The sequence below is a fragment of the Ursus arctos genome, unplaced genomic scaffold (genome assembly GCF_023065955.2).
Source record: "Ursus arctos isolate Adak ecotype North America unplaced genomic scaffold, UrsArc2.0 scaffold_2, whole genome shotgun sequence".
Lineage (NCBI taxonomy): Eukaryota > Metazoa > Chordata > Mammalia > Carnivora > Ursidae > Ursus > Ursus arctos.
The window spans coordinates 18,341,850-18,369,795 of NW_026622874.1; the positions used below are offsets into that span (position 1 = coordinate 18,341,850).

At 44.9% G+C, this 27,946-nt stretch overlaps 1 protein-coding gene across 1 annotated transcript; it reads right to left on the bottom strand.

Annotated features, from left to right (window-relative positions):
- Nucleotides 1-98: 98 nt before the first annotated feature.
- Nucleotides 99-27,946, bottom strand: LOC113262782 (quinone oxidoreductase-like protein 2). The gene is made up of 10 exons (XM_026509287.4): nucleotides 27,868-27,946; nucleotides 27,681-27,789; nucleotides 25,242-25,338; nucleotides 23,841-23,899; nucleotides 23,249-23,314; nucleotides 22,399-22,508; nucleotides 20,902-20,983; nucleotides 16,886-17,067; nucleotides 14,201-14,429; nucleotides 99-1,371 (listed from the first exon to the last, which is right to left on the bottom strand). The coding sequence occupies exons 1-10, from the start codon at nucleotides 27,915-27,917 to the stop codon at nucleotides 1,303-1,305; spliced, it is 1,053 nt and encodes a 350-aa protein (XP_026365072.2). The 5' UTR covers nucleotides 27,918-27,946; the 3' UTR covers nucleotides 99-1,302.

The following is a 27,946-nucleotide window of genomic DNA, read 5'->3' on the forward strand; positions in this document are numbered from 1 at the left end:
CCACATTCTGTATGCCCATTCATCTGTTGACGGACATTTGGGTGGTTACCAAGGTAATGTATTCTTAACTTACTCCCACAATTTAGACTTGCAGATGATTTAAAATCAGTTCCATTTATTGAGTATTTAATAAGGGTAACTCACTGTGCTAGGTATTGTGGGAGATACAAACGTGAATCAGACATGGTACCTGCTCTCGAGGAACTTACACTACCTTGGGAAGGGAGGAAAGGAAGAAGTGACTAGCATTTGCTAATAGCTTACCATACGCCAGGTACTTTGCCCAATCACTGCCCGTATTGCTCATGGCAACATTATGAGGTAGATATTGTAATATCCTCTCTACAGTGAGAAAAGGAAATCTCTCAGACCTACAGTAACCACCTCCGAAGTGGTGAGCCTGGGATTCAAACCTACATCTTAGATGCAGAATCCTGTGTTCATTCAACTAGCCCAGCTGTTCCCTTCGGTGCAAGGCAGAATGTAACCAGTTCTGAGGAAAAAGCTACAGGAAGGTGGAAGGGAAGAAATGACCGTCCTCCTAAAGTGACAGGCTCATTCGTGGCAGAGGTCAGCCTTGGAGGTCAGGAGGGCTTATGTTTCACAGAGATAAGGGAGTTGAGGAACCTGAGCAGAGCAAAGGAGGGTTGGCAGGAAATGTAAGAGCGTACAGAGGAGCCGGAGGTGTGTAACGTAAGGCCGCAAAGCACAGAGGGGCAAAATCAAGGACATAAAAAAATACTGGCTTGAAGAGTCTACACTCCACCAGGGAGACAATGGGAAGCCATTGTGGGTTTTGAGTCAAACACAGTCATAGTTGTGCTTTGGGAAGGGCATGATGGGAACAGTGCATAACAAGGATGGAGGGGTGGGGGTAGTTTAAAGGTGGGAAAGCCAGTTAGGAAGTTACTGGAATTAACAGATGAGACATAATTGGGCAGAATGGAAAAGAGGATAAGGAGGTGGAGCTGCCTTAGAGGCCGGGATGACAGAGCCCGGCCACTGGCGTATTACGAACAGGATGACCATACCCCCCGCTCTGCCTGGGACACCTGCCTTCCTGGTTTCACTACTAATAGCATCCTTTCACTCTCAAAGACATCCAAGTTAGGGCAATAAAGCGTATGTCACACTGATTATGAGGAAAAAGAAAACAGAATCAACGGTGACTCTAAAAGACTTTGAATCTGGATTAATAAGGAAAGTAGTAACACCTTTAGACACACAGGAGGGAAATGAGGTTTTTTGGAAAGATAATGAGTTTGGATTTGGACACGCTGAGTTTGCTGCTGAGGTGAGGATTTATTTAAGGGAGATAAGCACCTTGCCCGTGGATTTGCGCTGAATCACATGAAGGAAAGCATCGTTGACCTAAAAAAATTCAAAAAAAAATGTGGTCACGCTTGCATATTTCAACAAACAGTTGTTGGTAGTTTGAGTCTTCAAATAGCTCAGATATCAAGATGTGTCTCCAATGACGTATATAGAGCTAACTATGCAATACTAACTAAATAATTAATCACCACAAACTCAAAGGAAAACAATAATATTTAAGAATAACCCAACCTCGAAATTTTTCTGTCTAAAGTATAGTTTTCAATGTTGTCAGATAAATGACAGCAGGTAAAAAGTCCTCAGGCCTGTCCATACTCTATTGCAATATTTCTGCATGTTCTAGTTTCTGAAAGAATACAGCCACTGCCAGAAGAATCAATAGTTTGATATTTTACAATTTTTATCTTTTTATTAAAATTCTCCTGTGTCCAGTGTAACTGAAATCGCAATCCACCTCAAATCCTATTTTTTTTAGAAGTACAAGTTTATAAAACGTAAATTAAGAAGCAGCCACAGTCATCAAGACAGTGTGATACCGGGGAAAGAATAGATAAACGGATCAATGGAACAAATTAGAGCCCAAAAATAAACCCACAAATACAAGCAACTGATCCTTACCAAAGGAGCAAAGGGAATTCAATGGAGAAAGGATAGTTTTTTCAAGAAATGGTGCTAGACTACTGGGTGTTTACCCCAAAGATACAGACGTAGTGAAGAGAAGGGCCATATGCACCCCAATGTTCATAGCAGCAATGTCCACAATAGCTAAATCGTGGAAGGAGCCGAGATGCCCTTCAACAGATGACTGGATTAAGAAGTTGTGGTCCATATATACAATGGAATATTACTCAGCTATCAGAAAGAACGATTACCCAACATTTGCTACAACATGGATGGCACTGGAGGAGATAATGCTAAGTGAAATAAGTCAAGCAGAGAAAGACAACTATCATATGATTTCTCTCATCTATGGAACATAAGAACTAGGAAGATCGGTAGGGGAAGAAAGGGATAAAGAAAGGGGGGGTAATCAGAAGGGGGAATGAAACATGAGAGATTATGGACTATGAGAAACAAACTGAGGGCATTAGAGGGGAGTGGGGTGGGGGGATGGGATAGACCAGTGATGGGTAGTAAGGAGGGCACGTATTGCATGGTGCACGGGGTGTTATACGCAACTAATGAATCATCGAGCCTTACATCGGAAACCGGGGATGTACTGTATGGTGACTAACATAATATAATAAAAAATCATTAAAAAAAAAAAAGAAATGGTGCTAGAACTACTGGACATCCACATGCAAAAAAAATGAATCAAGACACTGTTCTTACATCATTCACAAAAGTTAACTCAAAATTAATCTTCCGCCTACACGTAAAAGGCAAAACTATAAAACTTTCAGAAGGAAACAGGAAAAAAAAATCCACATCCCCTTAGATCGGTAGTGAGCACCTAAGCATGATCCATCAAAGAAAAAACTGGTATGTCGGACATCATAAAATTACAAACTTCTGCTCTGCAAAAAACACTCAGGGGAATGAGAAGACAAGCCACAGCCTGGGAGGAAAATCTTCGTAAAATGCATGACTAAGAAAGAACTTGTACCTAAAATATACAGAGAATTCTTAAAACTCAACCATAAGTTGGAGCGCCTGGCTGGCTCAGTCAGTGGAACATGCAACTCTTGATCTCGGGGTTGTAAGTTCAAGCCCCGTGTTGGGTGTGGAGAAGACTTAAAAATAAAATCTTTAAAAAAAAAGAACTCCATAAGAAAACCAACAACCTCATTACAAAGCAGCAAAAAATCTGAACAGACTCCTCATCAGTAAAGACAGTCCGACGGCAAAAGAGCACATGAAAAGATGTTCCACGTCGTATGTCATTAGGGCAATGCACGCAAAAACAAGACGCCACCACACACCTCTCAGAAGAGCTAGAATCCCGAACGCTGACAACAGCACATGCTGGCAAGGAAGAGCAAAAGGAACTTCTTACTCATTGCCGGTGGGATTGTATCATACAATGAATCCAAAATGGATTCCTTTGGAGACAGTTTGGTGGTTTCTCACAAGGCTAAACACCATCTTACCATGTGATCCAGCAATCACCTTCCGAGGTAATAAACTGAAAAGTTAGGTCCACACAAATGTTTATGGCACCTTTATTCACAATTGTCCAGACTTGGGAGCAACCGAGATGTCCTTCAGCAGGTGAATGAGTAAACAAACTGTGCTCCATTCAGGCAATGGAATGTCATTCCACGGTAGGAAGAAAGGAGCCATCAAGCCACGAAAAGACACGGGACAATCTTGAGTGCAGACTGTTAGGTAAAAGAAGCCAGTCGGAAAAGGCTGTATACTATATGATTCCAACTATATGACCTTCTGGAAAAGCCAAAACTGTAGAGACAGTAAGAAGATCAGTGGCTGTCAGGGGTTGGGGTAGGGAGCAGGCGTGAATAAGTGGAGCCCAGGAGATTCTTCGGAGCAGTGAAGGCATTCTGTATGATACTGCAATGACGGACACATGACATTATACATTTGTTTTGGCAAAGCCTGTAGAACCATACAGCACAAAGAGTGAGCCCTAATGTAAACTACGGACTTCAGTTAATAATAATATATCAATACTGATTTATCAATTGTAGCAAATGCACCACACCAATGCAAGACATTAATACTAGTGGAGGGGCACCTGGGTGGCTCAGTCGGTTAAGCGTCTGCCTTCAGCTCAGGTCATGATTCCAGGGTCCTGGGATCGAGCCCTGCATCGGGCTCCCTGCTCAGTGGGGGGCCTCTTCTCCCTCTCACTCTCCCTCTGTGCTCTCTCTCTCTCCTTCTCTCTCCCTCCAAATAAATAAATAAAATCTTTAAAAAAAAAAAAGTTAACACCAGTGGAAACTGGGTGGTAGGAGAAGGGATATATGAGTGTGCTCTATATTTCTGTTGCATTTTTCTGTAAACCTAAAACTGCTGAAAAAGCAAAGTCTCCTGATATTTACCAAGATAAACAACAAATGCAAAAAATTAAAATTGAAAAAAACAGAGAATGGAGGAAAATAGAAGTGTCATTATTTGCATATAATAGAATAATCTACATAGAAAAATTAATCGAAGCAACAGACAAGCAAATAAGAAAGGTCAGCAAGATCGTGAGGGATGAGATCAGCTAACAAAAATTACTGACGTCTCTCTGTATCAAAATAATCAAGTAGGAAATATAAAAAATAAAACAGTACTCTCAAAGGCAAAAGAAACAGTAAAGTACTTAGAATTAACATAACTAAGAATGATCCACAAGACTTTATGGAGAAAAACTTTAAAATCTATTTAAAAACATGAAAGATCTGAATAAATGGCAATATATCCCTGTTCACAAATAAGATAACATTGTAAAAATATCAATACCTTCCCAAATTAATCTAAATAGTCAATGCAATTCCATTCCAAATTTCAGCCAGATATTTTTTAGGAACTAACCAAATCTATTCCAAAATTTACCTAAAAGTGCCTGGGTGGTTCAGTTGGTTAAATGTCTGCCTTTGGCTCAGGTCATGATCCTGGGGTCCCGGGATTGAGTCCTGCATCCCCTCCCCCAACTCGTGTACTCTCTCTCTCTCTCTCTCTCGCTACGTCTCTCTCTCTCAAATAAATAAAACCTTAAAAAAAAGCCACAAAATTTACCTAAAAGGATAAAGATTCACAAAGAGCTAAATCAAATTTTTAAAAACAACTAAGGTGGAAGAGTGATCCTTCCAGATATTAAAACATACTTCAAAGCTATAACAATAAAAACAGTATGATACCATTATAGGAACAGAAATCTGAACCTAGGGAATAGAAGAGAATGCAGAGTGTATCTGTGAACTTGAAACAAGATGAATTTGTTTCATTTTCTTACAGAAGCTTCACTTCTCAATGGAGAAACAACAAACTATTTGGTCTGGGAAAACTAGCTCACTACAAGGGGAAAAATAAAAATTGGTTACCTAATTTATACCCAATACAGAGGTGACTTCAGATAGATTCAATCCTTATGTGTGAAATAAAAGTATAAAGTTAGTAGAGGGGGCACATGGCTCAGTCGGTTAAGCAGCCGACTCTTGATTTCAGCTCAGGTCATGATCAGGGTCCTGGGATCGAGCCCCACATCGGGGTCCCTGCTCAGCTGAGAGTCAGCTTGAGATTCTGTCTCTCCCTCTCCCTCTCCCTTTGCCCCTGCCCCTGCTCACGCACTTGCTCACTCTCTCTCTAAAATAAATAAATCTTTATTTTAAAAAAGTTAGTAGAGAAAAGTAGAGAAGATCACTGTGGCCCAGATATGACAAAGGACTTTTTTTTTTTAAGATTTTATTCATTTATTTGACAGAGAGAGAGACAGACAGCGAGAGAGGGAACACAAGCAGGGGGAGTGGGAGAGGAAGAAGCAGGCTCCAGCGGAGGAGCTCGATATGGGGCTCGATCCCAGGACCCCGGGATCACGCCCTGAGCAGAAGGCAGACACTTAACGACTGAGCCACCCAGGCACCCCAGTCGAAGGACTTTTTAAACATGTCCCAAATAGCACTAACTCACAAGGCAAAATATCAATGTGTTCAATTACATTAAACCTAGACAAAGGCGACAGAGAAACGAGAAATTTGGAAGGACAGACTTTTGCAAAGTCTCAAACTAACATCTAGAACCTTGCTACTCACAGGGTAGTTCAAGGACCATAGGCTTTTGCATCATCTGGGAGCTTATTAGAAACGTGCAATCTTGAGCCCCCTCCCACCTTTACCAAATCATAATCTGCATCTTAACAAGATCCCCAGGTGTTTCATGTACACATTAAAACTTGCGAACTACAGGTTACACAAGGAACTTTTGCAAATTAGTAAGAAAGAGGCAGGAAGCCCTATAGAAAACTGCACAAAGGGCTTAAATTGCTAAACCCGAATGTTTACCAGATCTATAAAGAGATGCTTACATTGATTAGAAATCAGGGAAATGCAAATTAAAATAATAAGATGCCAGTTTATGCCTTTCGGTTTGGCAAAAATCAGAAAGTAGGACAATGCCACACAGCAACAGGGTGGCGAAGAAAGAATTCGCACGCACTGCTGGCAGGGGCATAAACTGCTCAAGTCATCCTGGAGAGCAGTTTGCTGTCAAATTCAGTCTGCATACAGCCTGTGCCCCAACAACCCCACTTCCGGGAAAATACTTCCAAAGCAACTTCGCACAAGTCCCGACTGTGAGACTGCGGATGCTAGTGCTGATTATGGTGGCAGGGAACCGGGTCAACCCCAGCGTGCATCACCGCGAAGCCAAGCTGTAAACTAGCAGGTGCACACCACGGTCTCTGCAGCGGCGGGAAGCAATGAACTGAAAACAGCACCAGCAACACAGGCGATCTTAACAGGACAGCACTGAGTGCAAAATGAAGAAGCAAAATAAGGTCTACAGCACAACCCTGTGCTGTTATTTGTGTAACTGGAAAATAAATTAGCAAACAAAAAATTACATGTTTTACAAGGAAATATAAATCCAAGGACACGTATCAAACACAAGAGTGGAGGATGGTAGTGGGTCATGAGGATAAAGGGAATAAGTAAATACAGACATCCAGAAATACACAGACATAAAAACAAAAGATGGTCCAACAATGCAAATGTGCTTTGAAATGAGAAAAATGAATCACCAACCCTTCCCACTTAAAATCCTTCCCCAAAAGCATAGAAAAAAATAAATAAGTAAAAATAAGCAGAGAAACCAATCAATCAATCAAACAAATCCCATTCTCGGCAGCACGAAATTCCTGGTTTCAAAAACATCTGCCTTGCAGGTCTTCGTGCCTTATAGAGACCTTTCCAATCCATGCAAATTTAGACATACTCAAAGGAGCTGGAAGAGGTCGAAGACACGTGTTTTGAAACATGCCTCCCTGCCCTGTCACTAGGAGGCACAGCTCAGGCGACTCACAGCAGCATCTCTCCCTGTCAGTTTGAAGCCGCTTGTTCCCAGAGATCTGTCACAGCCCAATGACAGAAAATACTCAGGAAAGCAAGCATGATGTGAGATAGTGATACTTCTTTTACCTGGCATCCTAGAGAAATAAGGAATCTCCTAACGAGTAAATCTTAACATAAAAAGAAAGCTGTCCCTTTAAGAGCCAGAGCTTCTTTTTAATCATTTTGCGTATAAATATAAAACCGTGGGGCACATTTACCTAACTTCTCTGAAAGATAATATTGGCAGGAAGCATACACTTTTGTTCCATGATCTGGGAATCTCTTAACTCTGAACGTCTGTGATTTTCCCTTCTGTTTTTCAGACATTCTGTTACATCTCTGTCCAGTTGCCACTTCTGCTGTGATTGTAGACACTTCTAAAAATAATCCAGCTCTGTCCCCTTTCCACCCTGTGGCTTCTATACAGGCTGGGAAAACAGACAGCCAGTGGCCTGAAGAACTGGATGCTTAGTAAGTAGGATAGGGCTCTGAGTGAGAGACGAAGAAGGGAAGCGCAGGGCACCAGACCAGAGTCTTCCGACAGCTAATTTAGATGCCTGGGGACATTTTCCTCCTGCATTCTACTGCTGCAGAGAGGGAAGTGCTCCATCCCGCTCCCCAGAGAGATCCACAGGCCCTTCCCAGAACCCGCCCTTGCAGTGGGTGAAGCCATCGTTAAATTTGTCTCTGGAGATATGCAACCCGGAACGTGGGGGCAGGGTGAGGATACTTCTTTTGTTTTAGGTTCCGCTGCTTGAATTTTTAATTAGCTTGTCAAGCAGGAATAATCAGAGTAAGCTATAGCTCCCTAAATACATCATGCTGATTCATGCCTCCTTAGAAACCATCCCTTCCCCCTATCATAACCCTGTCCTGAGAGCTTCCCGACAAAACAAAGACATTCCTTAAGTCTTCGTTTTTATTGACTGGCGTACAGAATGTACCCCATGAAAGTTGATGAGTAAAATGAACTCATGAATGAATGAATATACCTGGGACTGAGTGGGATTGTTTTTAAAAGGTAAAAATGTTTAGTGATACACAGTCCCATTTGAATTATATTTATCATGTCATTGCTCTAATACAAGTTGATCTGAATCTCCTTTTAAAAGTCAATGCATTTTACCAAAAAAAGAGATACAGCTGACAAATAAACATATGAAAAGATACTCAAGATCATTATTCAATAGAGAAAAGCAAATTAAACCCACAATCAGATACCACCAGTTACCTACTGGAATGGCTAAAATGAAGGAAAACGACCTGACAGTGTGAAGTTCTGGCAGGTGCCCGACTAGACTCTCATATATTGTTGGTGGGAATGTAAAACAATACCACCGCTCCGATACGTAGTCGGTAGTTTACTAAAAGTTAAACATACAGCAGCAAATCAGTACAAACAAAATCCTGACGTGTACAAACAGAAAATGCATGCTAGAGCACCGGCGTCTCCCCCAGGATACACCAAAAAATAGAAAACCCACATGCTATGTATGGGCTTTGGTGGGAATGCGATAATAGTGGCCGTGTCTTCAAAACCTGGGCGGTAGACCCAGCATCCGAAGCGCTTGTAACAAGGCAGAGAGAGAGCGAGCAGTGGACATAGTCAAGCATGCCTCTTCCTGAGAACCACAGATAACTGGCATTTGTAGGATCTGCACAGATTTCTTTTAAACTGACATTCTTACCTAATGATGTTAACGAGGCACCATTGGAGACTGGGCGGAATAAACCTGCTCTGTAAATAACGCCAACTAAATGTCTGTGCAAATTTATAAAAATTAAACCTACGCTTAGCATGTGACGCAGAAATCCCAGTCCTAATTTTTTTTTAAATGTCTATACAAAACTTGCAAGTGAATGTTTATAGAAGGCTTATTCATAATCACCAAAAACTAAAAATAATCAACCAACTATTAACTGATAAATGAAAAAGTAAGTGGTGAAACACCCGCACAATAAACACTCTTCAGCAGGAAAAAGAAAAAAAAAAAAAAAAGAACAAATTACTGACACATGCAAAACCATCGGGGCGGGGGGCGCCTGGGTGGCTGCGTCGGTGAAGCGTCTGCCTTCAGCTCAGGTCATGATCCTGGGGTCCTGGGCTCGAGGCCACATCAGGATCCCTGTTCAGCAGGGAGCCTGTTTCCCTCTCTCCCTCTGCCTCTCTTGCCCTGCTCATGTTCTCTCTCTCTCTCTAATAAATAAAATCTTGAAAACAAAAAATAAAAAACAAAAAACATGGGTGAGCCTCAGAAGTATTACACAAGGTTTGAAAGAAGCCAGACTGAAGAGACTACCTCCTGTATGACGCCGTTTATACGACATTCTGGAAAAAGCGAAACGATGAGGAGGGAAAACAGACCAGTGGTTGCCAGGGGCTGTGGGGTAGGAGAAGGGGAGTGATGACCAAGGGGCACAAGGGCACTTTTCAGAGTGATGGAACCATTCTATATCGTGATTGCAGTGGGGGGATTACATGACTATATGTGTTTGTCGAAGCTCGGAGTGAATTTTACTAAATGTAGATGATGGCTCAATAAACCTAACTTTACAGAAAAAAGTCAAGCCGTGTATTATGAAACACAGATATAAATAAATCTTCAAAACTAAGTGTCAGCCTGGGTTCCTTAGAAAATAGAGCCTTGTCAAAACGTATGCCTTAGGGGCCCTTGGGTGGCTCAGTGGGTTAAGCAACGGACTCTTGATTTCGGCTCAAGTCATGATCTCAGGCTTGTGGGATCAAGCCCCGGGTCAGGCTCTGCACACAGAGGGGGACTTTCCTTGGGATTCTCTCTCTCCCTCTCCCCCTGCCCCTCCCCCTACTCTCTTTCTCAAATAAATAAATAAATAAATAAATCTTTAGGAAAAAAATGTATGGCCTAACGCTTCACTGCAACCCCAGGGAGGCAAAGGTGGGAAAGGTGAAGTGAATCAAGGAAGGTGGTGTGTGTTACTAATCCGGAACTGGTCACGGCTCCAGGGGACCTCTCCAGAGAGGCCATATATAGAACCCACTGCTTGTCGACACACTCCATCAGGAGGAACAAAGGCAACAATTTGTCTCCTGTCTTTCCCTTGTCAAATCCTACCCCATGCAGTAAGCTCCGCACCCCCACCTTCCCAGCTGTGTTACCCAGACCCCCGCATCCAATGTCTGGAGAAGCCAGCACTTCAATAGCTCCTTCGGATCAGCACCGCATACCAGGACCACAGCAGCTCCCACCCTGAAGAGCACGTTGGAGGCCCTGCCTAGGCTCAGCCCCCACCCCCCACCCCCACGCCAGGGAAAGCACTTGACCACCAAGTGTTAGGAGATGGGCCCTAGGGACAGGGTCTGGTTGTATGACAGCAGGGATCAGTGGTGTGAGCCATCACTAGACAAGGGTGGCAAGGGGCCAGGGCCTGGGGCAAGTGTCGCTGGCGGATATGGAGAACCCTATATACTGGGTCTGGAAGAGTGGACTCAAATCAATGTACTCTCTAAACTTAAGAGAGTAATTTAATTTTTAAGAATATTCCACACATACACTCAGGAAACTCCAAGTAAACAATTTCTATCAAATCTATTGATGTGGTGACCTCCCCTGACCTCACCTGACGTCACCTGAAACAAGTTCGGATCTCTGAGGTGTAAGTCCTATGTCTGGTTGAGACGTGTGTGAGCATCTCCCTACGGAAAGCAGACTTGGCAGCTCCGAATAAGGCCATCCCCTGGACAGAGGACAGCGCTCACGCAGGGCCCACCCATCGGGCACAGATGCTACACTTCAGGAAATAATAAATTCTAGTTAAAATTCAAAATCTAAAGACTGCCTCTCTAATCCTGCCCATGAAATGTCCACGCAAATGTGTTACAGCTCATGGGACCTGAGAAAGCTCAGCTCTGTATTTCATAACGAGCCAGATTTTGCTTTACACAATATAGTAAGTGTTTGCTATGTGCTTTTACATGTGTTATCTTATTTAATCTTCACAACGACCTTAGGAGGCAAAGTATATTACTGCCCTCGTTACAGATGAGGAAACTCAAGCATTAGAGGTGAGCAATTTGCCCACAGCCAGTTAAGTGGTAGGGCCAGGATCTGACCTCAGGTGGTCTGACCTGATAGCCTCCTGCCCTCAGTCATTCGACAGATACATGAGTACCTGCCAGGAGCTGGACACAAAGAGAGGCGTGCCCCTGCCCACATGGAGTTTACGGTCTATGGGAATGACAAGCACTGAACAATTACAAGTAGACAAAGAAAACGCACAGAGTGCTACGGGAGCTCAGACCTCGTGCCAACTACACAGGCTAGGGTACGAAGTATGTAGTTATTAATACTGACTATCAGGCCAAACCTATAAACCCATATATCGGGAGAATATCAAGCTAGGAAGCACTGGTGTCTCCGGTTATTATATGTATATACTTGTGGTCATTTTCTGAGCCCGGGCAGTTTCTGACAAATAATTTTGTTCTAAAACATTAAGAGATTTACATGAAAAATATTACCCAGGTTAAGTGAAATTAACTATATATTCATTTAATCATCTTCATTTTAAAAGAACAAAATATATAAATTCTGCTAGTGCTTGGGAAAGGTCAAGCGTCCTGGTAGTTTTAACTGTAAGACAGCTCTTTCACATAGATAATTCTCCAGTGGATGAACGAACTTCATACTCTAGAAGAAGGTTTCTAAGAAGCAACTTCCTGGCTTGCTTGAGGAGAGAGTCCGACATAGCCATAAGGAGCCCAGTTCTGGCGTCGGACCAACCTGGACTGGATTCCAGGTCTGTCACTTACTACATAATACCGAGTGGGTTTCTTAGCCTCCACGAGTCTTGATTTCTTCATCTGTAAAGTGTAATAAAAATGGCTCATACCTCAAGGGAGCATTATGAAGACAAAATGAGAAAATGGATGTTAAAGTGCTGAACATAGTTCTTGGCCCACAGTACGCACCTAACGCCTGGGAGCTACCACTTCTATCACTAGTCCTCTAAGTAGTTGACATATGGGGGGAAAAGAGAAGAAATTGTGAATAGAGGGTGTGTGAATGAGATGAAATGATTAGGAAGAACGGTCTCCTCAGAGGGCCCAGAGGTAGCAGGATGGTCAGCAGAGTGGGAAGAACCAGATTAACCCTGTATGTGGAGCCCTCATTGGAAAGCAGCAGGGCAAATGGAAGCCGACAGAAGGTTAGTGATTAGATAGTTAATTCGTGTTTAAGAGAAGAGAGAACTTCAGTGTGAGTGATTAAAACAATAATTCAGGGACACCTGGGTGGCTCAGTCCAGTTAAGCGTCTGCCTTTGGCTCAGGTCATGATCCCACGGTCCTGGGATCGAGTCCCCACTCAGCGGGGAGTCTGCTTCTCCCTCTGCCTGCTGCTCCCTCTGCTTGTGCTTTCTCTCTCTCTCTGACAAATAAATAAAATCTTAAAAAAATAAAAATTTAAAAAATAATAAAACAATAATCCCCGTCTGACTTTCTCTCCTGCCTGAGCAGCACCTGAACACAGGTCAGTGAGGAGACAAGGTGGTTCAAACCAGCCAGCGTTTGCGCACCTGTCCTATTATCCTCATCCTCTGTCAACAGGTATCCGTGAGCCTCGGGTAAAGCAAACCTCAGCTCGCAAGACACATGATAAAAGCCACAAGATGGAAGGGGACTCAGAAATTCTTGAAACGGGTGATCTTCAAGTTTGTAAGCTGCAAAACCTTTTCACAAAAGGCAGAACAGAAAGGTAAAAATGTGCAGCCACTCAGACCCCAGCAGCGGAGGGGGGCCCAGAGCCCAGGCCACTCAGGTCTCCCTCCACCTGCCCACATCCTGGCTGCGGCCCCCCTGTAGAGGCATGGAGACTGTAGGTCAGAAAGGAGAGGAGACTTCCACAGGGTTGCAGCTAGAGAAGGCAAAGCCAGAAGTAGAATCCAACCAGTTTTCCAAAGGCCAGTCAGGTTCTCTTTCTACCACCCAACACGACCCTCTGGACTGACATACGAAAAAGAAGAGGAAGAAAGTAAACCATGTTTGAGAAGAATATGCCCCATTATAGGGAAAAACATAAAAACGGAAGGCTGGTGGGCAAGGAAGTCTGGCACTGACAGCTCCGGCCCCCTAATCTGCATACGAACAAAACAGGGGCGCCATCAACGGCTGACTAGAGTCACCAAAACAGTTTTTTGAACATTAAAGCAAATTAAACGGGAAAAAAAAAAGGACTTCACAGTGAATGCCTAACAGATTCACATTTACAACCATATTGCATATGCATGCACACAATTACACTTCGGAGGAAGTTTAAGCCACATTAATGGGACTGAGGGGGAATGAGAAAAGGGAGTGAAGAGCCAACAAAATTAACTACGGTGACTAATGGATGAATTACAGTCCTATGACGTGCGGCACGATTTAGTGTTTTGTTCACAGAACCTCAGTCTAGATCATCTGGTTGTACTTTAAAGCGTCTGTTTTCTAAAATCAAAGGTCAAGTTAAATGCTTCCTTCTTAGACGTGTATGTTATGCAGTTCAGAGTTCAGATAAACACGGGTAAATGATTTTCTAAAGTAACATCACTTCCCTCTGCTTAAGAAACCAATGACGTAAGGAGAGCCCTCGAAATCCAGCTCCTTCGTGGCCTGCGCAAATTCAGTCTCCCAGGTGGCTCACTGGGCCTGAGGCGACCGCCATTCAACCCAGGAAGACCTGGAGAAATCCTGTCCCCCTGCAGCCTGTGAGACCCCATTATTCTGCACTGCATTTGTACCTTTTCATTCCATAAAAGGAGGATTTATGGAACCCAGAGAGAAACTACCCAGTCGTTTGACACCGATTAGGTCCTGGGGTTTAGTCAGCCATATCCCATCCCTTCAGAGCGTCTCACCTCCTCCAGCTTAAAAACCGCTCCGATGTGTGGCTGGATGCGCCCTTGCTGGCAGTACTGAAGAGCCGAGGACAGGGTTCTGGAGAAGACGGGAAAGTTCTGCTCTTTGTATCGGCTCCAGTATAGCCCCATGGCAGAGACATTCTTCAAGAGCAGAAGGTTGGCCGGAACAGAAGCAATGGTTCCTCCAGCAAAACCCACCACCACGATCCTGCCCTCCCACGCCAAGCTGGGGGAAGAAAGGACAAGGAAAGGAAATTATTTTAAAAAGGAACATATATATATTCACACTCATTGGGATGGCTACTATAAAAAACAACAACTACAGAAAATAACCACTGTTAGCAAGGATATAGAGAAACCGGAACTCTCATGTACTGTCAGTGGGGTTGTAAAATGGTGCAACAGGAAAACAGTATGGAGGTTCCTCAGAAAATTAAAAATGGAACTACCATATAATCCAGCAATGCCACTTTGGGTCTATATCCAAAATCACTGAAAACAGGGTCTTGGAGAAATAGCTGCACTCCCTCGTTCAAAGCAGCACTATCTACCATAGCCAAGAGGGAGAAGCAACCCAAATGTCCATCAACCAAGAGATGGAGAAACGAAATGTGTCATATACATACAATAGAATATTGTTCAGCCTTAAACAGGAAGGAAATGCTGTCACATGCTAAGACATGGATGAACCTTGAGGACATTATGCTAAACGAAATCAGCGAGTCACAAAAGAACAAATACTGTATGATTCTACCTATATGAGACATCTAGAGTAGTCAAATTCATAGAAAGTAAAATGGTGGTTACCAGTGGCTGGGGGGAGGGAGAAATATGAATTATTATTTAATGGGTAAAGAATTTTAGATTTGCAAGTTGAAAAAGTGATGAACATGTTTCACAACAATATAAACATAGTTTACACTACAGAACTACATACTTAAAAATGGTTAATGTAAAAAATGGTTAATATATGGGGTGCCGCGGGTGGCTCAGTCGGTGAAGCGTCTGCCTTCAGCTCGGGTCGTGATTCCAGGGTCCTGGGATCAAGCCCCACATCGGGCTCCCTGCTCAGTGGAAAGCCTGCTTCTCCCTCTGCCTGCCACTCCCTCTGCTTGTGCGTTCTCTCTCTCTCTCTCTGACAAATAAATAAATAAATAAATAAATAAATATATAAATAAATAAAATCTTGGGAAAATATATTTATTAAAAAAAGGTTAATAGAGCAAATTTTATGTTACGTATTTTTTAAATCACAATAAAAAGTGTAGAATGAATAAAGCAATCTACGTTAACTGGTAGAGAGAAAAAGTATAAGTTACCAGGGAGGTGGGGGAGGGGAGGAGCAGTTATCATTTAACATGTACAGGGTCCTCGCTGGGGAGAGGGACACAACATTGTGAGGATACTTAATGCCTCTGAATTTCACACTTACAAATGTTTAAAATGGTAAGTTACGTATATTTTACCACAACTTTAAAAAAAAAAAAAAAGCAACCCCCAGCTGGAAATTCCTCTTGACCTGACAAGCTGGCAGGGGTGAATCATTCTATAGCACTTTGGATTCTGCAGGAAAACATAAAAATAAGCCATAAGCAGGGCACCTGGCTGGTTCAGTCAGTTAGCATCTGCTTTCGGCTCAGGTCATGGTCCCAGGGTCCTGGGATACCGCCCTGAGTTGAGCTCCCTGCTCAGTGGGGAGTCTGCTTCTCCCTCTCCCTCTGCCTGCTGCTCCCCTTGCTTATGCTCTCTCTCTTTCTGGCAAATAAATAAATAAATAAAAATCTTTTCTAAAAAACTTGTAACATCTTTGATATAGAATGTGTGTATCTTTGTTTGGCTTTTGCTTTTTGCTTTTTCTTCTTTAGAGGGAAATGAGAACCGCTTCTGATAACACTGTTACCCGTTACCCAGAAGGCAAGAGGGGCATGAGAGCTAGCAGCTCTCTGTCCTGGCTCTCTATGGAGTCGATAGCCTCCTTCCTTTGCTTCTCTGAGCACAGTGTAGTGATGTTCAGGGGCCAGAGAACCAACTGGGTCCCTTCTGTGGGTAAGCTGTTCTGTCCGCTTCTGTTTCTTCAACTTTAAACTGAGATAAACCAGAAAATTGTGCTTGCCAAGACGACAGGAGAAATGAAGTCAGTATTAATGGAACACTCCAGAGTCTCTGGTTAAAAACAGAATGAGAATTGGTGTGGATATAACAGTCTCACTAAAACTCGCTGGCTGCTTCTGAAACCAGTGAGATCAAAAGAGTCTGTACTTTGGTGCATGGTGAACTAGGGACCTGCCACCACCCCTCCCCCTGGTCCTTCTAACATCTGAACGATGATGCCAAGAATTACCAACACTACGTACATAAAGTAGTTAATGGGGTCCGGCATGGCTGAATCTAACACATGCATAATTTCTAAAGCATTCAATATTGCCAACTAGAGAGTCTGCAGTCATTTTCTGGATATTTTCCAGTTGGATATCTTGTTTTTCTATATTTAAGCATTTCCTGATTTTCCCTCTGCTTCTATTCCTTTTCACCCTCCCACTCAGCTGTTCCCGTTGATGCCGAAGCCTACAGGAAAAGTGAGCAGCAAAAATGGAAAAGAAGTAAGGCCAGAAGGAAGACAGGTCTGGAAAGGTTTCAGCAGACCCCCAGGTCCAGCCCCTCTGGAAAGTCCACCGTACGCACCTGCGGAGCGCCTCCAGGAAGACATCTCCTCCCACAGTGTCGATGGCCACGTTCACCCCAGCACTGCCCACCAGGGTCCTCACTGCCTCCTTCAGGCTGCCCCGACTGTAGTTCACGACGGACTGTGCACCCTTCTGCATCGCCAGCTTGCACTTCTCGTCACTTCCGGCTGCAGCTATCACCTGCACAGAGAACACAAAGCTTCTGATGATCCAGAATATGAACCAAGAGGGGCTCACCCTACCTACCCAGCTTCCCCCCAAAGGGTACTACCCAAGGAAACCAATGTGACCTTGCTGCCCTAGCATCAGTCTCCACCCCACACATCAGGGCCAGCACACAGCACCATCACACTGGCCCCTCCACACCCACTGGCCACGGGATCCACAGTTCCAAGAATCCTAAAACCCCAATGTGTCTAGCTAGGAGAGGATTCAGGAGACACTCAGAAAGTCTTTTCCAAATATGGATGAAACCGTCATTTCCTGAGCACCTACTATGAGTTAAGTAGTAAAGGTACCCAAGCTTCTGGGGCGCCTGGGTGGCTCAGTTGTTAAGCGTCTGCCTTCGGCTCAGGTCATGATCCCAGGGGCCGAGGATCGAGCCCCGCAACGGGCTCCCTGTTCAGCGGGAAGCCTGCTTCTCCCTCTCCCTCTGCCCCTGCTTGTGTTCCCTCTCTTGCTGTCTCTCTCTGTCAGATAAATAAATAAAATCTTAAAAAAAAAAAAAAAAAGATACCCAAGCTTAGAGTCAAGATAGCAAGATACAGCAGTGTGAAGGTAGGGAAGTACAGAGGGTTGCAAAGTGCAAAGGAGAGGTAGCCAATCTAGATCGAGATCTCAAAAGGCTTCTCAGAGGGTAAAACATGATTCAGTAAAAAGATCTTGAAGATGGAAAGACCTGAGTTCAAATCCTGACTCTGCTCTCAACTAGCACTGTTACCTAAGACAAATGACTTAGTAAGAACTAATACTTACATAATGCTTACTGTGTGCCAGGAACTCCTCAAAGCTTTACATAAACTCATAACTCAGTCTTAAAAGCCCAATGTTATGCACACTACGAGCATCCCCATTTTAGAGATGAAGAAACTGAAGCAAAGGAAGTTACGTAACTTGCTCAAGGTCACACAGCTAGTGGGAGGGAGAACTGGGATCAACCCCAGGTTGTCCATCTCCAGAATTCACGCTTTTAACCTCCACGCTGCCCACCAGCTTCCCTAAGCTTCAGCGACCTCATCCGTGAAACAAGATTTATTTTAAAAATCAAATGGAATACTGTACATAAGGCACTTGGAAAACAGAGTACTAGATAAATTGAATCTATTATTGAACATACACAATCATTTATTGTATTTAAACCTCATAAGAACATTACAGGGGCAGTATAATTACGCCCATTCTATAGACGGAGACACAGACCTAGAGGTTAAGTCATGAACCCAGGCTTAGACAGGTAGAAGGTGGTATAAGAACCATTCAAACCCAATGTTGCTGCCTGACTCCAAAGCCCATGCTTTTCTACTCCATCTGCCTGGGAGAAAACCACGCTTAAAGCCTGGCAAACATGGCCATGGGCCATCCTGTGAGCAGGTCTGGGGTTTGGAAGTCTCCAGAAATGCTTCCAACACATAAGCACTGCCTAGAGGTGACTTATCCCTGGATAGCACCCACCAGCCCGAGCAGTTTGGCCCCAAGGTGACACTGAGAACTTGCATTCAAACACACAAGATCATCGGTGCCCTTAGAAGATTTCAAACTCACCCCTAACTATTTGAACCTGACAGCTACCCTCAAGTACTCCCCAGGGGAACCCTCTAGTAGCTTCACATAGCGCACAGACGGCAGACCCCAGCCTAGGGTCAGGGAGTTGACGCCAGTCTCAATTCTCACAAGGGTGCCTGCGAGACCTGCCACGAACCCGTCTCCCTTGGCGTCTCACTTTCTTTATCTGTGAAATAGGGATAATAAACACATTATCCATCTCCAGGGGTTTGTTAGGCTCGGAGGTAAGATAATTGGTGTGGAGGCACTTTGAAAATGATATGAAATGCTGTGAATGGAGGTTGTTCTCAAAATAACCCGTTCCAAGTAGGCGGCATGATGACATTTTTAAAGTTATTTTTATTATTTTGTTGTTGTTTGCTTTTGCTGCAAACCATGATGGCTATGAAAGAATATACAGCTTGAATTAATTTTAATATCGGAGTTGAAGTGAATTTTTCTCTCTACTTAACCTACCATGTCTAATCATAACAAATGGTGCAATTTTATCTTCCTAGAAATGGTAAACAGTCAGTGGCTCTAGACAAGGAGACTAATTTTGGTCTCCCCACTGAGAGGTGCTAAAAGCCCTTGCTTTGACATGAAATGTGTTAATATTCCATGGAGAGCCTCCTGGTAGCTAAGATCGCTTTCAGAACTCACATGTCCTTCCCAAAGAGAACTTAATGCGAGAAAGGAGAGACACCCCCTGAAAAAATTCCGGAGCAATCCAATTATCTCCAAACCTGGGTATCTCGGTGCCTTCTGGATATCCCAACTGCACGCACCACAGAAACCTCACACTTAATGCTTCCCAAACTGAGCTCGTCGTTCTCTCCCGTGTTCTCCACGAAATAACGGCAAATCCACCAGTTAACCTAGTTTGCTCCTTCCCACTCAATGTCTAATAATAACAGGTTCCCTTTTTAAGAGATTCTTACCAACATGCCATTCCTCCTAGCAGGCGTACTGCACGTGTAATTTCAATATTCCCACAATGACCCCATATGAGGAAAGCTTTATTTCACCAATGAGGAAACTGAAGCAATTAAGCTAGAGGCAGCGTTGGAATCCGAACGTAGGTCAGACTAATTTCAAAGTCCTTGTTCCTTCACCTGTATGAGGATCAAACTCTCTATTTTCTTCTACTTCAGTATCTCTCAATTCATCCCTTCTAGTGTCTTGGTTCAAGTATCATCACCGCCGGCTTGGATGGCTCCAAGAGGCTGCCTTACTGCCTCCAGACTACCCCTGACCTTGCCCCATCTCGCATCCCCACTGCTACCAGAATGAACTTGGCTACATGCAAATATGATCTGGTACTTCTCTGTTTAAAGTCCTTAGTGGCTCCTGAGAGCTTCCAATAAGGGTTCAAACTCTTCAGCCCCTCATGATCGTGTCTCTGCCTTTGTCCCTAGAGTCATCTTCCACCATTCCCCGCACCACCACCCCCCCCCCCCCGATGCTTTGCTCCACAGATGCTACTTGCAACTCCCTGAACACATCCTGAGACATCCCATGTCTGTTTTCTGACATGCCCTCCCAGCACTACAATGGCCTTCGCCTCCCTTCTTCCTCTATTCAACTGCTACCAGTCCTACAGAAGTCACCTGAAAGGCCTACTGTCTCCAAGAAATCTTCCTTATCTGACACCCACAGCCTCAGAGCGATGCCCTTGCAGAGACTTGGGTCTTTCTTTCCTTTGTTTATTCTTTTGTTCAAGAAATAGTTATTGAGTGCCTACTATGGTCTAGCTACCATGCCAGCTGGCTGGGACTACAGTAATGAGCCAAACACACACTGTCCCTGCCTTCATGGGGGTTCCAGTCAGGTAGGAGGGAGACAGTAATCCAATCATGACCCAAGCAAAGGATTAACCACACACTAAGGTGTGTACCATGGGATGCTGGGAGAGAATCTACAAACAGCTGGGGGCGGGGGCGTGGTGGACAGCTTAACATCTCCTGAGAGACAAGACAATTCAGAAAAGCTTTACAGGTAGAGGGAACAGAACCTGCAGAGGCCATGAAGCAAGTCAGCTCTTGCCAGGTTCCGGTGGCTGGAAGGACGAGTGATCCACTCCCATGTCCCCTCACCAGTCTGTAAACAAATAGACGGCAAGACCCTACTCTGGGTTACTTTATAACCTCAGTGCCTCGCCCACCATATTTATGAACAAATGAATGAATATATTCTATGTTTGAAAACTGGAGGCACGACTTTTTCTAAACGGAGACTCTAACACACAAATACCTGAGCGTGAAGAACATTTGTTGCCACATCTATTACCGCCAGGCCTGTGGCTCCAGCTGCTGCCGTCACCAAGACAGTTTCTCTGCCAGAGAAAGAGGAACGTTACTTCAGAAACCTTCAAAAATCATCCAATCACATGAGTTCATGAACATTTAAAAGCAAGAAGAGAACTTAAAGGCCATTTCACTCAGCCCTTCACGGACACCCGTTCTTCAGTGTTTGGAGTGGGCTTATGTACGTGACTGCTCGGTCAGTGCAGATTTGGTCCAGCTGAAGACTTCCCAGGAAAAAATATTCCTTACTCTCTCTAGGGAGCCTCTTCCTCGTGACAGGGACAACCCTTTCTTTCAGCTACCACTCCAATTTCTGCTTCAGAAATTCTGTCCTAAAATCATTGTCATACTGAACATTGCTGAATTTTAGAAAGTGGTGATCAAGGAACAGCCACCGCTCAATTAAAGTCACTTCTCTGGAGCAATTCTGAGTCTCTCTGAAAAGGGCAAAAGGCATATATTTCAGGTAAAGTGGGAAACTTCTGCACCTTTGAGTCTGAAATACCCTAGTTAGGCATACCGAACCACGCCTCACAGAAACAAATACCACAGGGCTCCATTAAAACCAGACTGAAACAAGTTTACATAAACCAACTCTCTGAAATTGTAAGGTTTCAGGTGCCTGGGGGGCTCAATCGGTTAAGCGACTGCCTTGGGCTCAGGTCGTGATCCTGGAGTCCCAGGATCAAGTCCCACATGGGGCTCTCTGCTCAGTGGGGAGTCTGCTTCTCCCTCTGACCCTGCCCTCTCTCGTGCTTTCTCTCTCTCTCTCTCAAATGAATAGAGAAAATCTTAAGAAAAAAAAAAAAAAGGTAAGGTTTTTGGGGTGCCTGGGTGGCTCAGTCGTTAATTGTCTGCCTTTGGCTCAGGTCATGATCCCAAGGTCCTGGGATCGAGCCCTACATCGGGCTCCCTGCTCAGTGGGAAGCCTGCTTCTCCCTCTCCCACTCCCCCTGCTTGTGTTCCCTCTCTTGCTGTATCTCTCTCTGTCAAATAAGTACAATCTTTAAAAAAAAAAAAAAAAGGGTCCTAGGATCCAGCCCCATGTCAGGTTCCCTGCTCAGCAGGGAGCCTCCCTCTCCCTCTCCCTCTGCCTGTCTCTCCCGCCGCTTGTGTGCGCTCTCTGTCAAATAAATAAATACAATCTTTTTAAAAAATAAATAAATAAAAGAAATAAAAGAAAATGTAAGGTTTTCTAGGAGGGGATCTCCAGAGTGGCCAGGTTCTTGAAAGAGCTATTTCCCCAAATTCATACTGGTCAAGTTCACAGTCTTATCATTCCTCGGACACTGGACCCCTATCTTGGGTCACTACCTCCCTTTGGGCTTTCCTCACACAAACTGAACAAGAGCTAAAGGTTAGGGAGGGGAGAGGAAGGGGCAAGGTCTTGCTGGGCATTTCTGATCTCAGAAAGAGATACTGGGCTGTCTACAAAGCCTCTTACCCAGGCCGAGTACGTGCCCGATGTTCCAAAGCCAAAATAGCAGTGCCATAAGATACAGGCAGGGTAGCAGCTTCTCGGAGGGGCACCCTTTCTGGAATCCGCCACAGTGTCTATAAAAAGAGATAACAGTAATGTAGGGATTAAGCACGTGTACCTGTCCATAAAAGCTGCTCAGGAAACATTATGATCGGATTGAGCGACTGATTTGTAAAGGAACCGAGCCTGTCAGGAACCAAAACCCACCACAAGTCAAAACCAAGCAAGCTGTGACAACCTGGGTGTATGGGTCGTCACAAATCCCAAGGCTGGCATCTAGCTCAGGAAGGAATCAAGTTTCAGAGAATGGAACTGTACTGTAATCAATGAGTAGGATGTTTCTATGTCTGTTTACCTCAATAAAGTGGTGGGGAAAACTGTGTAATCTGCACCACTAGGGGCCGCCATTCACACCCCGTACAAGCCTACCCTCCACCCTGGCTGGCTCCCTTCCCAAGACTATCTCTTTCACAAGCTTGACGTGGTGGAGAAACCTATTATATCCAGCTCAATGCCCCAAACCAGTTTTTCTACCAAAACTACCTATGGTCCAATTGGACAGCCAGCCAGTCGCTCCAGGACTCGGAAAACAAAATGCCCTTCATCTCAGGGCTCCACACAAACAAAGCTCTGTGCAAGGGTTGTCACTCCGATACGGAAAAGGGCTTTAGCATTTGAAAGGAAGAAGTGCTTGGCTGAGACACAAATACAAAGAAGGGGGAGAGAAGGGTAACAAGGAAAGAGCTAGGTGGAGATTAAAGAAAAGAAAGGAGAAAAACAATCTCCAAGCTGACATATTGAGAGCTAGGGATACCTTTTGGTCAATGATGCATTCTTCAGCCATACCATTAAAGCCACTCACGCCAATAACTCGATCTCCCTGAAGAGAAAATACCATTAAGGGCTTGTTTAAATGCATGGCCTTGCCATTTACCTCTTCCCAAATTAATCAAAAAAAGAAAGAAAATCTTTCCTTCTGACCCCATAAGACACATCTGTTCAGAGTTAATGTTTAGTAAATAATTCAACCATCTTCTCAATACCCGCACCAGGGTACCAAGACAATATGAGCACATTTTGGACAGGACAGAGTAAGGAAAAAGTTGAAATAAATTAAAATCCCAGAAATTTTTTCACAAGAGGCTGAAACTTGAGAATGTTCTATCCTCTCAGTAACTGAAGACTGAGGTGCTGCCTTCTTTAGTAATAAAAGGTTTGACGAAGCCAGGAACTTCCACTGGCTTCCTTCCTCCAATTCAGAATTAGTTTCTTCCCCCTTCATCTTGGTTTCCCTCTGGTGTCTGTTGGCAAAGGCCAAAAGAAGTAAGACCCTCTGGCTACAGATGAGGTTAGCACATTTCTCATGGCTCCACACACATCAATTCCCTAGATTTCAACTCATTTACCTCTTTCACTGTGCTGACATCTGCGCCTGTCTCCAGTACAGTCCCGGAAAACTCCATTCCTAAAACAATTGGTTTAAACGCTACGTTATCTATAAAGCCCAGCACCACGGAGAAGAGAAAAGCCTGATCAACAGGCCATCCTACCTGCTTTCTAGAGCTGAGAGGGCTTAAGCGTCGTTCCCCCCCCCCCCCCCCCCCAGGAAGAGCGTTGTACCCAAAGCCCAGGAAAGTGAACTTAAGATTTCAGGCTCACAACCTGAAAAGTGACAGCAGTCCCACTCTTACCAATTTACAAATGAAAATTTCAAGAATGGGCAAAAACACAGAGAGGCACAGGTACACAAGTACTTTTGATCCTGCTCACTGGGGCCTTGGGCTCTTTACAGCACCCCAGTTACGGCACTCATCATATTGTATTTATCTGTTTCTGTGTCACCTCTTGTAGACTATGGGGCCCTCAAGGACATGAACTATATTTATTCATACAGTACTTGGCTCAATTTGGATGAACTGATATTGTCTGCTCTTTCCTCTTCTACCTCCAAAATTTCTGAATTTAATGATCATACATTTCCCACTTGCGCTGCCAGAGGAATAACTCCATTGACTACGACATTTTCCCCCCATCCAGCATGTCAGCAAATACAAACAGAGGGAAATGGTTCCAAATGTTGAGACACAACCAAACACCCCAAGGCCAAAACACAGCAGCTATTTTGCAATCACTGTATCCTTAATAGTATATGTCTGTATAAAATCTACATGTGCTATACACAATAAGCTATACTTCTATCTCTTTAACTAAATGTCAACAACAAAAAGCAGTCATTTGTCCACATATTCAGGAGCTAAATGTAATCAGAGTGGGCACAATGAAAATCAGACAGTGGACTGCTAGAAATGTATAAACTCTTTGTCCTCTTTCTGATCCTCTGATATTAGGTTTCCTTGGGAATGTGGTTCTGATGACTGAGAGTTTTAGCTGCAAACAGATGTTTATGATCCTTCGGTGAAAAAACAACACTGAGGCACTCACAAGGAATGGAAGGGAATGACGAGGACCAATGAGGATTCTGAGCAGAATCTGCTGGACATGATATGCAAAAATTCACTTATGAAATGAAATTCACAGTTCATTTATGCACCGTTAACATCTTTACTGAGCATCTACTAAGAGCCAGGCCCAACGTTAAGATGGGGGCTAAAGCTAGGGGCCAGACAGTCGTAGAACCTTCCCTCAGGGGGCTCACAATCTAGTGCTTCCTATCAGTGGCGAGGCTGACATATCTGACACATCACTGTGGGGACGTAAGCACCACCAGCGTCGCGCCCGAGACGCACACGGTTCTGAAAACTCTGTAGCTTCCTTCCCGAGCAGTCACTTGGCCCCTTCGTACTCACCAGGTGTGAAGGGAAGTTGGGGCTTTTCCTGATACTGACCACGGCAGACCAAAATGTCAGCAAAATTAACTCCACAGAAATGGACACCAACTCTGACCTGCAAAGGAAACACAGCGGCAGGAGGCGCCTGGGTGTCTCAGACGGTGAAGTGCCCGCCTTCAGCTCAGGTCATGATCCTGGGATCCTTGGATGGAGCCCTGGGTCGGGCTCCCTGCTCAGCAGGGAGTCTGCTTCTCCTTCTTCCTCCGACCCTCTGCTCCTGCTCTCTCTCTCACTCGTGCTCACTCTCTCTCAAATAAATAAATAAAATCTTTAGGGAAAAAAAGGGGGGGGGCAGCAAGCAGAGTGGTGCTTGTCCACGGAGACAAAGTTCATTCAATTGCACCAAAATATTTCCTGAATGTCTACTATATGCCAAGGACTGAACTAAGTGCCCGTGTGCAATCATGAGGCACAATGGACAAGGTTCTTGCCTTCATGGAGCTAAGAGTATAGTAGATATCGGATATCTGTCTATGGCCATCCCACCTGAATGCATCCCATCTAGTCTGATCTCAAAAGCTAAGCACAGGCGGGCCTGGTTAGTACTTGGATGGGAGAAGAGAGACATCAGCCAAGTAATTGTGATGATTAACGTGTTAAATTACAACTCCTACACAAAATGTTAAAGAGAGAAATATATGGTGCTATGAAAGTGCATAATGGGGTGATTTAACCTTTTGTTGAAGTCAGGAAAAACATCTCTGAGAAAGGAACACTTGAACTAAGAACAACTAACACAACCAAATATGATGGCATGTGCAAAGGCCCTGTGATGGGATCAGAAGAAAAACCAGTGAGCTTAGCGCACAAAGAGGAGAAAGAGATGGGGCTACAGAGCAGGGTCCACACCGTCCAAGGGTATGTCGTCTTTACGGAGGCTCTGAGTCTTCACAGGAGGAACAGTGGGAAGCCATTAAAGGATTTTAAGCAGAAGGGTAACTTGACCAGCTGTTCTGGGGATCAGCAATCATGGTGGAGGCCAGTTCTAGATCCCCGGCTTCTGTGCTTCGTGCCCATGCTAGAGCAGAGGCAGACCTGAGGCAGTGTACCCAGCACTTTTTCTAGACCCTGTAAGCCAGTGCTTCTCAAAGTCTGGTTCCCAGACCACCAGCTTCAGTGTCACCTGGGAGCTTACTTAGACTTTCAAATTCTCAGGCCTCACCCTGACCTAAGGAATCAGACACTCTGGGGACAAAGCCCAGCAATCTGTTTTAACAAGCCCCAGCTGATTCTGACACAGGCTGAGAAGAGGGCTGAGAAACAGGAGAAAATGAAGGCTGAAAGAATCGCTGACGTTCATGTCTTTGTTTGCTTACATTTCCCATTTAGTACAGAGGAAGCCATGTTGGTGAGAAGACATTTCTATGGACAAAATGCATCCATTCAACGATGTTTTGAGTGTCTGCCATGTGCCAGGCACCATTCCAGAATATGAGGATTTGATGGTGAGTAAACCCACAGAGACCCAACTCCCATGAGCTAATTCCTTACGAGGCAGTGTCTGGGCAAAGAACAGAACAAAAGAGCCCAGCCTTCAGGCTGCACACACTGTGTGCGTGACACGTCAGTTGTTGACATGCATGGCCCACGTAGGTCCTCAAGCCACTCCACCTTGATTCAAGGATGATTCAAGAATAAACGTCTTTCAGCACATGAATCCCAGGAAGCAGATCAGCTGCCATGATATGCTCACTCAAATAATCCATTTCGCAACGGGGTCCCTGCTAGTGAAGTGACACTTCAGCGCTGTGGCCGCCTTGCTCCTTCTCACCAGGGGTCCCTGACGCTGAGGCTCACTGCTTGCTTCACCTTGTTAGAGGTTCTCATTCTCCATTCGAGATGACATCGTGTCACCAGAGAGGTCACCAGGCAGGGCCAAAGTGACTTCCACATTTCACTGGAAATGCCCACAATCCTAAACTAATCCCACCCCAAATCACGGCACTACACCAGAGCAGGGCACAAGGCACGTACTCAGAATTATAGGACAGACGTTACCGGACTGGTTTGGGTGAAGAGGGAGGACAGATCATTAAATGCTGACGCTGAAGAGGAAGCCAAGGATGGGGTCCATTTCTGTGTATTCAACCAATAACCTGCAAGGGGTTGTGCAAAGTCGTGTGCAAATCAGAATTGTCTGTTTCTAAGGCAACAGCTCTGGGGCCTTTCGCAAGAGGCCTGCATTTGAGTTTGGGGGAGCAATCTTCCTTCAACACTTGTGGCCTTTTTGTGAACCCCGAAAGGGCCCTTCTGGCCCAGACGGAGTTTAGCTCCAGGCTCCCGGTCGCCCCCTAGCGGGCACTTAGGAATTCCATTCAGGACCGAAGCCCGCGGGGGGTGGTGTGGCGGCCGAGGGGAGAGTGAAAGGGGGCGTCAGGGGTCCAGTCACCACCCTACCTCGTGAGGCCGGACAGGGCGGGAGGCGACCTCGTCGATGGCCAGGCGCTGCTTCAGCTCGGCGCAGAGCGCGGCGCGGTAGTGGCGGCCGCAGCCCGGCCCCGCCCTCCTGCAACACAGAGCAAGCGGCGGGTTACGGGGGTCCCCCGGCTGCCTTTCGGGGCTCAGGGGAGAGTCGGGGCCCCACCTGCAGAGCCACGCCCGAGGGAGGCACCGGCCCCGAGCCACCGCCGCCATGGCCCAGAGCAGGGTGGCACGCGGGCCGA